This window comes from Ceratosolen solmsi, unplaced genomic scaffold (genome assembly GCF_000503995.2).
Source record: "Ceratosolen solmsi marchali unplaced genomic scaffold, CerSol_1.0 scaffold31, whole genome shotgun sequence".
NCBI classification, from domain to species: Eukaryota; Metazoa; Arthropoda; class Insecta; order Hymenoptera; family Agaonidae; genus Ceratosolen; species Ceratosolen solmsi.
Genome location: NW_011948432.1, coordinates 280,317 through 294,747, shown reverse-complemented (window position 1 = coordinate 294,747; position 14,431 = coordinate 280,317). Strand labels below are relative to the sequence as shown.

General features: G+C 23.2%; 1 protein-coding gene across 1 annotated transcript in view; it reads left to right on the top strand.

The window, feature by feature from the left end:
- The window catches only part of Rbp6 (RNA-binding protein 6), a 177,370-nt gene that overhangs the window by 5,737 nt on the left and 157,202 nt on the right, over positions 1 to 14,431 (top strand). Inside the window, exon 2 of the mRNA XM_011502163.1 lies at positions 11,372 to 11,464. Coding sequence (XP_011500465.1) covers positions 11,372 to 11,464 — 93 coding nt within the window. The remainder of the gene's footprint in view (positions 1 to 11,371; positions 11,465 to 14,431) is intronic.

Sequence of the window (14,431 nt, the reverse complement as noted above, 5' to 3'; positions counted from 1 at the left end):
GTAAATGCACATTCATACAGAAGCATATTAAAGTCTCTTCATCCTCTCTACCTGTTTACTCTTTAAGCACACTTATTCACACTTTAACGAGTAATATTACTCCAAAAATCTATCTGTATTTTAATAAATCTATAGTTTTAATGTTATTTAAATGTTTAAATAGACTTAAGAACGAAAATTAGTCAGTAACTCAGAAGTCATCGGAATTCAAAATTTACTATTTTAAATCTTGATAAAATCTTTCACTAGAAAGTTGTGATATTAAAACAACTGACGTGACTATTCTTTACTTATTTGATTTTTCTTTCTATATTCTTTAGAATTTTTCATAACCTAGTATAATAGAATGAGTAATATAATATATTATATTTCTTTCAATTTGATTGAGATTGTTTAAATTAAGTTCAAAATAAAAATAATTTTATCAATTTTATAGGTTTCAATAAATTCTAATTTCATGCCTGTTTGAAATTTTTCGAACATGATCTTTTTCGTTTAAATAAATCTTTTAATAATCAAATATAATGCTAAAACATATATTTTATAGGTTCACAAAGTTGTATTCACAAAGTTAGTCTATTAATATTTCTTTTAATTAAGTTCTATTAAAAGGTCTATCAATTCATAATTTTTAATAATAACAGTTATTGGTTGATTGTATAACTAAAATTTAAACAATTTATTATATGTAGTTCTTATCTATGAATATTTAATTTTATAAATTAGTCTGAATATGTATATAATAACATTTGAATAAATCGATTAATTCTTTACGATGATAACATGCACTTATCTAAAAGCATTTGGCCTTAATTATTTACTTTATAGTTTATTCTTTTTGAATATAAATAAATGTGCTATTATTTATTTACTAATCTCATTCTTCAGATGTCTAGACTGATAAAGGTATTTTCATTTCATTTTAATTAAATAATTATAAACGGTCGTTATTTTTATTCATATGAATTAATTACTCATTATAACAAAAACTTTGTATTTAAATCTATTAGTCTCTACTCTAAAGGAAGAATTTGCAAGCAAAGGTTCGGTATAATATATAAATAATAGCTATTATAATAGAATAAATCTTTCGATTCAGCTAAACGTAGTTCAATCACATTCATATCTACTGCTTTGAAAGATTAACATGTAAAAAAAGAAATGCTCAACTTCCAAAATACTCGATAAATATTAAGCGTGTTTTTTCATTTAGTAGAATGAAATTTAAATTTTAAACTGAAATAAAATTGAAATAATTAAAAAATTTATATAAATGATATATATAAAATTATTTAATATTGAACAGCTACATTTCATTATTTTATTCGCAGTCAGTAATTCTACTGCATGTATAAAAATATTAATTAAGATGCTTTTAATTATTTCAATTATATAAATTACTATATGAATTTTTCCTTTAAAGATAAATCAAATAATTCGTATTTTATCTAGACGAAGCAGTATATAATTACTTCTAATTAGATTTATAACTGTCATGCATTGATGTCAAATCATTTTTTTAATTATTGTTGCAATTTATAATTAAAAGCACTACATTTTTTTTAATGACAAAATAAATCCAATTAAGGATTTATTGTTTGGTAAAATATTTAATGAAAAAAGAAAAGTATGAAATGTTCACCTGGGAAATGAAAAGTTCTTTTTTAAAAATTTAGAATACTTTTCATTTATAAAATAGGTACAGACAGACAGACCTGCTCGGCGATAATGTAGATCAAAAGAAGTGTTAAAATTGAAGATAATATGAGCATTCCTTTACTTCTTTTTGTATGCTTCTATTTTTCAGTTAAAATTGAAAATATGCATACTTTTCCAGGCCTGATATTTGATGTAATCGATTGTAATAATCGATATACATAATCATTTAGTAAATTCGAGTTAAGAGAAGAATTTGTTGCCTTTCAGTGGATTACGATAAAATATAGTCTAATAAATTTTCGCATGCAAATATTATAGCTATTATAAAGGTTCAAACACAATTTGTTTAGTGAGAATTTGTTAATTGTTATAAAATTTTATAGTTTTAGTAATACGTGTGTTGTTATATATATATATATATATATATCAAACTCAAAATATCTAGTCGTTTATTGCTTTCTGAAGGTTTATGTACGTATTATATGTCACAATTTTATAATGATTTATTTATTGAATATCATATATTTAATGAAGTAATAGCTTAATTGTAATTTATATTAGGTACTTGTAGTACTACATAGTGAATTTGTGAGATATATCGAAATAGAAGAAATAGCGATAGGATACAGAGAAAGAACAAAAGCGAGAAAAATACGAGATATATTGAAGAGCATGCGAGGCTAGAAAAGAGGCAGAAAAAGTAAAAATGTGGGAGTAAATGAAGAATACGACAATTTATTCTTGGTTCTGTGCATAACTCATAATTTTAAAAAGTGTTCACAGAAAATTCAAGTGAACTGTTTAATTGTGATTAATAATTGCTGCGAACTACAGATTATTAAAAAAGTTGTGTTTAAATATTTTCAGTGAACATAATTTAATATTATTGTAAAAAAATAAGAATAAAATTTAATGTTTTATAAATAATTTAGTCTTAAAATTCAAGTATCGTTAAAAAGAAGCAAATTTTATTGGCGATGAATATATCTGCACATATTATGTATTATAAATATATATTAAAATTTTGTGTAAAATATAATAATGAAAGTACTGAAATACAACAGAAGTGGATCGATTTTAAAGTAAAGAAATTTTTTAAGTCATATAAATATGCTATTCGAAATATTACATTTATAGAAGTTATCAATAATAATAAAATATTTTGCTTTCTAACAAAAACTGTTGAAGTTCCAAATATAAAATGCGATTCGTAGTTTTATCATTTTTAATATTACCATTACAATATTATAATTTTCTATTTTTATACTTATCCTGATAAAATTTTCTATCCGGAATAAAAATGCATGAAATGATAATATGTATCATAAAATAATCATATTTAAAATTTTAAAGAGTAATATATAAAAGAATGACTGACTATTTAAAAATAAGAATATTAAATATACTTTATAAGTATTCAAAATTATATAATATATTAATGTCTTATAAACTCGGCTATTATAATAAAATACATAAATTCCTTTATATATATATATATATATATATATATATATATGGATATAGATGTCTCTAAAACAATTTCAGTTTTACTAATATAGATCGTCACTTTTTATTTAAAGATTTAATCTTAAATTAAGAACATAAATTGAATTTTTTGCTCATATTAATTAAATTAATATTTCAATTTATTTTTTATAAACTAAATAATTGAGAATTAATATCTTAAGTTAATTAGTGATTAGTATAAAACGAATGAATATGGATTAAATATAGAGTAACAACTATAAAAAAGCAAAATTAAAAAAACTGTGAAAACAATGACAAAGACAGAATAATAATAAAAAAAGAAAAATATTTTAAAAAATTTCGAGTAAAAATAATTATAGCGAATAAATATTTGTAAATATGCAAAAATGTACAACTATATACCAAATTCAATAACTTCCAATACTTAATATAAATATATATTACATTTTATTTTATATTATTATTTTGCAGATTAATTTTACAGAAAATCGTGTATCAAAAAATTTCATTCAAAAAGCTAATATATAATTTTCAGAATTCATTAGTACATACTTGAATATAATATTCTGAATAAAGACTTTATCGTAAATAAATAATAATTTGTATTTATGTGTTGTTTTCATTTCAAAAACTATTTATCAAAAGTTTTGCATTTAGTATATTTACCCATAACAAGTATTAAAATTTTGTTATATAATTGTTATAAATTATTGATTTTATTAAATAAATTTTTTTATTTTTCCCATGGGTTTATGTAAATTTATAAAAAATTAGCTGAATGATTTTTATGACATATTATTAATGGATTTCGTTATACAAAATTATGTAAAGAAAATTGTAGAAAATTTATTATATTACATTTTCTGGAAACGCAATTAATCTAAGTGGAAATATATATATGTAGTGTGCGAAAATCAGTATAGGAATCATCTTGTTATTGCTATGTTTTCTGATGTTCTTACAGCTAATAGTAATAGTATCAAATATAACAGTAAAAATATAGTTATGATAATAGAAAAGATGTAACAAATTATTATTATCTTAATCAACTACGTAACGAATTATATGACTGAATGAAATAGAAATCGAGGTTTTCTTGCTGGTTATTGATGTGTTTATAGTACGGGAAAATTAATAATAATATAATCTAGGAAACAAATAACACTTGTCTATAATTAATAATCATTCGTGAATTTAATAAATAAGTATATTTTGTAATTCGAGAAAATTTGAAAACTATCGGATAATATTTTATTTTCCCGTTGATGGGCTGACTTATTATTGTGATATTATTGTAATAATACTGTCTGTATTATCGTGAAAAAACTCTAATATATATATATATATATATATATATATATATAATTAATTCTTATAACTGTGAAAAAATAAACAAACTGTAGAGGAATAAATATTATTAATCATATCGATGGAAAAGAAAGATATTCAACCACTTCTGAATGAATTTAAATAAATTATATAACCATCTGTAATGAATTTCTTTGTTATGCTAAATCTACTTCCTTATTAATTTCTTGGTTTATCCTGTTTTATTAATTTTTATTTTAGTAATCATATATTATTATGATTTTATTGAGTTAATTAAATTAAGAAATTGATTATCAGATATTGATTAGAGTAAATCGATTAACTATGCCCAAGAATTATATATCATTATTATATATTTCTCTCTTTTATTCAAATTTCGATATAAAATGTAGCAATTCATTTAATAATTTTCTGAAAGATTTCAAAACAGACCTTAGTTATTATTGCCTTACTAATTTGTTTGTATGAAAAATTTTTGTCATGCTCTTTTATTTATATCTACTGTTTTCGCTAAATGAATTATAAATAATATTTCAATAGACAATATTAATTAATGAATTCAATATTAAATATAAAATGATATATATATATATATATATATATATATATATATATGAATAGATTTATACATAAATTTAAATTACATCATCATTTTACAAATTTCAGATGTAAATCTCAATTATTTGATATTTTAGACACCACACACACACACACACACACACACACAAATTTATAAAAGTATGTAATTTAAATTTATGTAGAAAACTATTCATTAATTTTCTTTATATATTAAATACAATATACTAAATCTGGAATTTATTACCATAAATTTGTTTTAAATATTTTATATAGAACAAAATTTCCAGAAGAATAATAATGGAACTAATTAAATTACTTATAAAAGTATTTCAACAATATTTCATCTATTTCAGAGTTTAATTTTAATCATTTTATAGTATAATTGATACATATATTTAATCTAATCAATTTATCAATGGTATTCACTTTTTATTAATTCCATTTTCTGATTTTTTACCTTGCACCACACGAATACTCAATATTAACAAACGACGAATTCGAATTAATCCGAGTATGTTTCCTATTCATATGAGAAATTTCTATTCTTCGGTCATCGTTGCCTTATACAAAAATTTTATTCAGCTTGCAACATAATACGAACTCACTTTGTACTTCAACGAAAGTTGACAACTCAAAATAAATGTCGCAGTGTGACATCAATATTCAATATTAATTTCCCGAATGTATAAAATAGTTGGGATTCTCTATTTGTTCTTGAAGAAAATACAAACTATGCGAAAAGTTTATGATATTAAGTTGGAAAAACTAAAATACTTATATAGTTAGTAGAGAAAGGAGGCCTAGAAGCATAGTAAATAATGACACTATGTTAGACAGTATGTAGACAAGGATATTTGAATAATCGCAAATGTTAACTTCAAATACTCTTGTCAATTATTGTTATCTTTATTACTCGATAGAAAAGTAAATAATATTTCTATAATTTAATTACATTGCTAAATAATAAATAGTATCTTCATAGGTCGAAACAATACGACATTGAAATAGAGAGGAAGATTAAGGAACCTATTCTATGATATTATTTTTTGTCCTTCCTTACCATTGACATTGAAATAACTATTTAGTCTTGCATCTATTAATAATTGTTATTTAAAAAGTGTTTGAAAATTTTTATTAACTTACTGTTTATGTATAGATATACAATGTGCATCTATTAATTAATTATCCAACATTTAAATTCAACAATTAAATTTTTACCATAATAGAAAAATGTAATTATGAGCATCTCTTTCTTCTTTACCTTTTTAAAATTCTTCCGGGATCTATTGTATTTTATTCATTTAAATAAATATATCAATATAATAAATATCAGCTAATTCGAAGGCATTTGCAAATATTCTATTATAATTAAGCATACTAAAAATATATAATATTAACAACAAGTTAATAAAATGTTATTTCTTACGTTTAAAAAGTAATTACTTCTGAACGGTCAAACAAAATAAATTATATACTTTATGGATAAATTTATTAGTTTAGAAGGCTATTATAAGTTTATTTATAAATTATCTTTCACAATATTACTTTTTGGCAGAGTTAAAAATATTTCGTTTTTTTATTAAAAATATCTTATATTATTTTTATAACTAATCATATCTAAATAGTTTTAGATAGTTATAGCACGGTGCTTTTAATTTTGTTGCTAATTCATTTTATAAATAATGATTAGTACGTTATAGAATAAATACCCTTGTCTAAAAAGATCAAATGACCTGGATAAATATCTATACATATCTAAATTACATTAGGAAAATTCCATAACCCGAAAAGAAGCCTTAGTAGAAGCTTTTTCTTCCATTAAGCAGACTTACCACTTACACTGCCTAAGCTCTCTAACATGCTATACGGTTCAAATGAGAGAAACAAAGATGAAGAATGGGAAGAAAAAAAAAATACAGTACATAATACGCTCAATTCTCCTACTTTGAGAGTAAAATTACTATCTATGCAAAAAAAGATAAAAGCAATATTAGAATTGGATACTATTTTTTTTTTATTATTATGAATGATTATTTTTTGCAACTTAATATTTCTTTGGAAGGTGCAATTCATTTTTCGGTTTGAAAAGTCGCTTTAATATATTTAATGAATAATTCACAAAAGTAATGCGCAAATACATTTAATAGTACATGGAGATTCATATTTTTGTCAAAGAGTATTTATTCATTTATAATTATGCGGTAATTCGTTAACTCCCTTCAATTCATAAAAATACAATTATGCATGGTTCATGGTGGATTACTATGATATTTAAATTTTATTCGATTACTGGTAAATAAGTTTTTAATTCAAATATTATCTTATAAAAATGATAATATAATTTCTAACCCTATATAACTTTTTTGATTAATAATTTAAAATAATAATGCTCAATTATAGTAACTGTAATTCTATTAAATATCTAATGAATATATAATTACAAATAAAAATAATAAATTACAATTAAAATAATAAATAAAAGAAATAATTATGGGATAGATAAACAAACAAGATAATCAAATGACTTTACAAAAAGTTATTATTTATATTTAAAAAAGACATAAAACTTATTGATAATGTGCTGAAATGAATTATGAAAATTTTTGGATTTTATTAAACTATAAAAAAAATTGACTATTTAATTTAACTTAATATAATCATTTTAACATTCATTTAATATAATTTAATATATTTTATGATTAATAATTTCAAATATATGGAGGTACTTAATTTATTAAATACTACCAATAATTGTGTTTTTAGAATGTTCGACCAACGAAGTGGTCCTTTTAACTATGATTAATTATTTACTGATTTTTTGTCAGCCTCTGTTAGATTCATATTGATCGACTGGACAGCCGTTCGTGGTATTTTTCCGATTATATTATTGGTTTTTATATCAAACGTAATATCACTGTCCACTTTAGTCCTATACAATTAATAAATAATTAGACCTATATACCTATATATTTATATACATTAAATGGATTTATTTGTTATTAAATAAGCTAGAAAACTATTTCTTATAATAATAACTGTTTATAGTTCTGTGTTTATAGAATATTTTCTCTATAAATATACAGTCAAATTGGTTAATTTGGTTAATGTTTTGTCTCAATCTATCTGTACATTATGTTACAGTATATTATGTGTTTTTTTTTATCACGAAAAAATGATTGCTCTATGTTTAAACAGTAAAAAGAATATTTTTTATTTTAAGTCATTTCAAACAAATTTAATGAATGTAAGAATAATAAAGTATACATTCAATAAACATTAATGACTGCAAAATATTTGAGACATTTAAGTATTAATAAGGAATCAGACCTTAATCGTGTAAGAAAAAATGTCTTAGTAATTATTAACATTAAAATATAAGTATACTTTTTTATTTGATTTTGCAGAAGCTAAAACTCAAACGTGTAGGAACCGTCAAAATATAACGTTATAAAGAAAGCAACCATGCGTATAAAATTTTTATCTCAAAATAAACCATCCAATTATTCTCCAGCTCCAGCTTTCCTATGAACTTCAAGTATTTCCAGAAGAGCAAGTAGAAGACCCACGTTCATAGGCAAGATAGAACTTTCTTTGATTTCTTAATTCTCAACTTAGACCTTAATAAATAAAGATTAATTAAATAGTCTTTCGAGCAATAGTGATTATACTAAGTGCATAACACGGGTATAATATTACAATATTATACATATAATAACAGAAATATAAGTCAATACATAATATTGGCCATATTCTACGTTTATTTCATAATCGTTGACGTTATTTGAGTTCATGATATATTAATAAATGTGTCTATCTCTTCACTTACATATACTTTTGTTGCTGAATGATGCAAATCCATAAAAGGTATAATTTTGAAAAAAATTATGAGTTAAAAAAGCTAAAATTTAAAAATGGCCCTCATTGTTCGGAAAATCGCGCCAAGTAGCTCATCCTACGTAAACGCATTTTATTCAAATACGTAAGCTCCTTCGAACCGTGACCGACAAATTCACTTCAAGGAATTCCCAAGAGACGCACATTTACGAGAGTTCTATATTCGGCAAGTTGTGAAATCCACACTCGAAATTGTAAGGAAAAACAGTAAAGGAATTTATTTAATTTTCAACGAGTAGCATTTTCTTTTTATTGGTACTTCATACACTTTGCTGATTAGCCTCCGAAAGAGAAAGTAAAAAGATGCAAGCATGTGAATAAGTGGGATAAAGTTCCTCGTTCAACTTGATTAGAGCAAATAGAGAGCTACCGAATATACGGTTCAAAAATTCCATTCAGTTGACGCTTTTTACGCACTGAAGAACTCTACTTAACTAAAGCGATTAGTCTTACATTTTAAAAACAACCGATATATCGGATAAAATATGCCTATGTTATATGTTATTTATAAAGAATACCGATCTTATATTGTGCACTAATTTATCATATAAATTATTTCAAATTCTGTACACTTAGTAGTATTGAATTTTTATAAAAATCGTTTTATATAGTTTGTAAATGGTAGATTATATAGAATATCTATATATATATTTATCTATATATATATAGATAAATACAATGTATATCATTACTGATTTGCATACCTATTTATCAGAATACATATTGAGAAATATTTTATCATTTTATTTAATTATAAACTATGCATCTTATTATATAATAGAAATAGAAAGAAAAATACGAGTGAAAAAAAGAACGCGTAAATAATAGTGATATTTACACGAACGACTGCAAAATGACTTAGGTATTGTTAAAAAATATCATTTTTATTTGAATGAATATAAAGTAAGGCGCTGTGTGAAAAATTCTCTTTTTCACATAATTAGTCATTTTAGATATATATTTTCATGATATGTATACATATTAAATGTATTACATTGATGAAAAGCCTAAAAAACTAATATAAATTAAAATAATTAAAAAGTATAGTTAATGATATTGGGGATTTGCATTAGAACTTGAACTTCACTTAAATTTCAATTATTTTCATTGTATTATTATTTTTTTTTTTTCAAATAGTTAACATACAACGTTACACACAAAATATTATTTATATTATAATTAAATATATTAAAATGCTTTATTTATTTAAATAACTCAATATGATGAACTCTTTCACTTTGTATACGAATTCATTTAGAATGAAATATTTATAAAAACAGAATTTTAACCGAATAAAATATTCAAATATTTTTTCTATTTTTTAATTGAAATAAAATCATTCTATGATTGCTGTTTATATTTCATGTAAAAATAATTAATAATTAAATGTTGAAATGCATAATAACGTATATTAATAAAAATAAGATATTTTCAAATTCGAATTATTATTTATTTATTATTTATTTCATAAGTCATGAAAGTGTAACTATTTTGCTAATAATTATTATTTTCCCGTTTGTTTATAATATCCTTAATGCTATTATGCCTTGGCATTCGTAAATAAAGGAAAAGCTTGCTTATAATTGAAAAATCTTTTCCCACAATTATATTTACAGCTTAAGCAGTTCAAAGATTTTCACAGTGTTTGGAGTTACTTAGAGGATCTAAGGATCCAAGGTCTGCCGACATGACTATTTATATCTTCTCTTCCCTCTTTCGACCTCTTAGTAATTTCTTTACTTTACTCGCACCATTTTTCAGAAGCTTCGTCGTACCTAGCGTTGTGGAGGTTTTTCTCGCTATCGCGACCAATATTATACGCTCTATCTATTATATTTTCAGTTTGCAAGCTTTTAACAACAATAAAAGAAGAAAAAAGACTGAAAAGCAATTAGAAAGAAAATTATTAGAAAAAATTACTAATTGATTTCAAGGATATTAATTTATCCGTCGAGTTTAACTTCTTGATAAGATCGATTTTTTGGATAGTGACTGGAGTTGATTAATTGTTTAGTTTATTAACTGCCGTAACTCGAAATATTAAACATGATCTGATTGCGGAAAACAGAGACGCGATGTAACGTATAAATTTCAAGTTGGAAACTGTAATGAGCTCCTGTAACATTTTAATTAAGATAATGATATCAGAAAATCTTTGAAATTATTGTACAACGAAAGTATCGATCATTATCTATTTTCAATTATAATAATAAATATTTAATATCTTAAAGCCAAATGACAACTAGTGAAAAATGTATTAATTTTATTGACATTATAATTTCATTACAAGTTATTAGTATCATTAATAACATTAATTAAAATTTTTCTTGATATTTATAAATTAATTTTTATATATTTATAAAAATGAATTTTTAAATTAAAATTTATTGCCAATGTTAAAATGTGATTGGTTTTATTTTAGATGGTGACAAGGACAAAGAAAATATTTGTTGGCGGCTTGTCGGCGCCAACGACGCTGGAGGACGTCAAAAATTATTTCGAACAATTTGGTCCGGTAAGTATTTATTGTACTTTAAGAATCTAAATAAATTAAAGAACATTCACAATTGCAAGGTTTATATGAAATATAGAAATTTATTTTATATTACAACGTATTTATATGTTAGTATCGTAATAAACATATTATTGACAAATGAAGCCAAAAATTATAATTTCTATCTAATATATTTACCTCAGGATTATAACGGTCTTTTATAGTAATATTTAAAAAAGCTTCCAGTATATCAGTAGCAATATCATACAACATATATGATATGCGGTATTTATCTATATGATTCCGTTAAGTTTATTAATGTCATTATCGAAATCGACAAACATTGAAAGTTGAAATTACGATCAAAGGAAGACATATTAATTTGTAGTAGATATTAGCCTGTTGGTAATTTATTGCATATTATATGTCCAATTTTTTAATCATATAAGTTTAGAGTTTTTAATGTTCTAATTACAACTACTTAAAGATTCTACAATAATTATGATAAATTATATATTATATTATTTAACTTTATTGCAATGTTATTTTTAATTTCTGCAGAGTGACTACTCGAGTAAATAAAATCACTGTTTAATCTAAATTTACAATTCGTACATTAGACACTACTTTGTCAAGATTTATTATATTTATGCCGAACTTAAACAATCTACTATAGATTAGCGCACTTGGACGAACAATATAATATTTAATTAAAAATAATATAATCTTTACTCCAATTTGATAAAGTAATCGAATGTATCACTTATCTTTCAAGCAATATTATAATAATAAAAATAATTAAATACGATTCTGTATAAAAAGAGAATATTTGACTATTGATTTTTCAATAAGTATTGAGTAATTGTAAAATACTTGTGGAATAATACTACAATTTTTCTAAATTTTAAAAATAAAAAAATGCTTCAAATAGTGAAAAGAATCATAAAAAATAAAAAATAATATATAATAATTTTCCATATAAAAGAAAATTCAGTCAACAAATGTGACGTAGGTGATATATTAATATATTTTTCGAAATTAAAAAAAAAAAGTACAGTGAAAATTGATACCTTTCTTCATAATATTATGTTTGAAATACAATTACTTCTTATATGCCAGGTTTTCTTGAAAATTTAGTATAAATTTTTCTTTCCATTTTCTTCATTTATTATGCTATTCAATTTAGTAAACTTTCTCATAGAATATGACTATCTATAAAGAGAAATATTTGAGTTTTATGCTTTACACTTCCTCACATCATACATAAAAAAAATGGAGATTTAAGAAAGGGCAATTCATGGAAATTTCACTATGGTAAAGTACCTATTCACAAACGAGCACTTTTTCTAGATTTTTAACTTAAAATAACACTATAAAAATGCACGTTATAATATATTTTATTATTTTTCATCGAGATGCCTTTTTGATTAAATATATTATGTAATTAACTAGAGGCGAATGTAATAGCAATAAATTAAACATTAAGTAATGCCTTTGTTTCAAATGAATATCGTAAGTGATTCAAAATAATCATTTTGTCGAGCATAATTTAAATCGTTATACATCGATACACGATTATAAAGCTCCATTGACGCAATATAGAATTAAACTATTGATAAATATTAAATGGCTAGAATGTGAAATACATGACACGGAGATTAGAGACGCATTAATAATTATAATTCGGCAATCATTGAAATGTGTATAATTTGCGATTTCTACATTTAACTCAATGATTACTTCATTTTATCCTTTCTCTGTGTCTCCAATATGAATAAACATTCACAATAAATAAGAAAAATTATTAAACTCTTCTGAAGATCATTGAAATAACATTTTTCATAAAGTGTATTCAAACCTTCATTAAGATAACTGTAATTTTCAAAATTGTTTTAGCTTTACAATTGGAATAAATAACGATGGAAGGCAAAATATACCGGCATGACAAATTTTAGCTAAATATTGGAGGACTTATTCAACATCACTTCTCCTTCTGTCATATCCATATAGAATATTAAGGAAATCATTACCAATCTATATATAGATATCATTAATGCTATAAATAGATTCGTTTTTCCATACGTCGAACAAATAGATAGACATACAATTTTGATTCCGCGTCAACAAAAATTCATGCTATTTCATCATCCTCAGAGGACGAAAACCTTTCTACAACTGTTCACAGTCAAAGATTCTCAATTCTTGTACGCACTTTCGTGTCCCCTTCTTACACTTATGTAATTTAAGCTGGATCGTAACCTTATATTGCTTTTTGTTACCTTCTTATGCTCGTAGACTTTTATTTTATTTTTATTTCGCTCTGACCGCGTGTCCTTTCATTTTTTCTTCTACTTCCCTCGGGCACAGCTAGTATGATGCGTATTTTTAGCTCATTTTGTATTAAACTAGCCTTACTGTTGTATTATTACAACAACCTTCATTCCCTGCCGACATTGAACAACGCCACTGGCACACGAAATATTCTCCAATATATACTCAGAAAGACGATGGAGACTTTGTAATTCTGATGAAATTCATGTTATTGTCCATAATATATTAAACTTTATTAGTATCGGTTACCATTCTCTGGCCAAGATATACGGCGAAAGATAAAAATAGGTCTTTTTTTTTATAAAAAAACTATAGTATCGCGAAATTATAATTTAATGTAATTGTTACATTAGATACCATTTCGTGAAATTTACTTGTTTTATTTATTTAAAATATATAATCTACGATATTGTAGTTACTTTTGTCATATATATTGACAGAAACATTTTTAAAAATGAAACATTTTTAATATTAAAAAGTGCAATGTTATAAATTGTACGTTAGTTTTAACACTATTATTTAATTGTTTATTTTAATATGCATATAAAAGTTCATGAATCAATAAAAGAATTTATTTTACTATTCTGTTTTTAAAATTTATGGGTAATTCATAAGATAATAAATAAAATTAAAATGATAAAATTTATATGATAATTT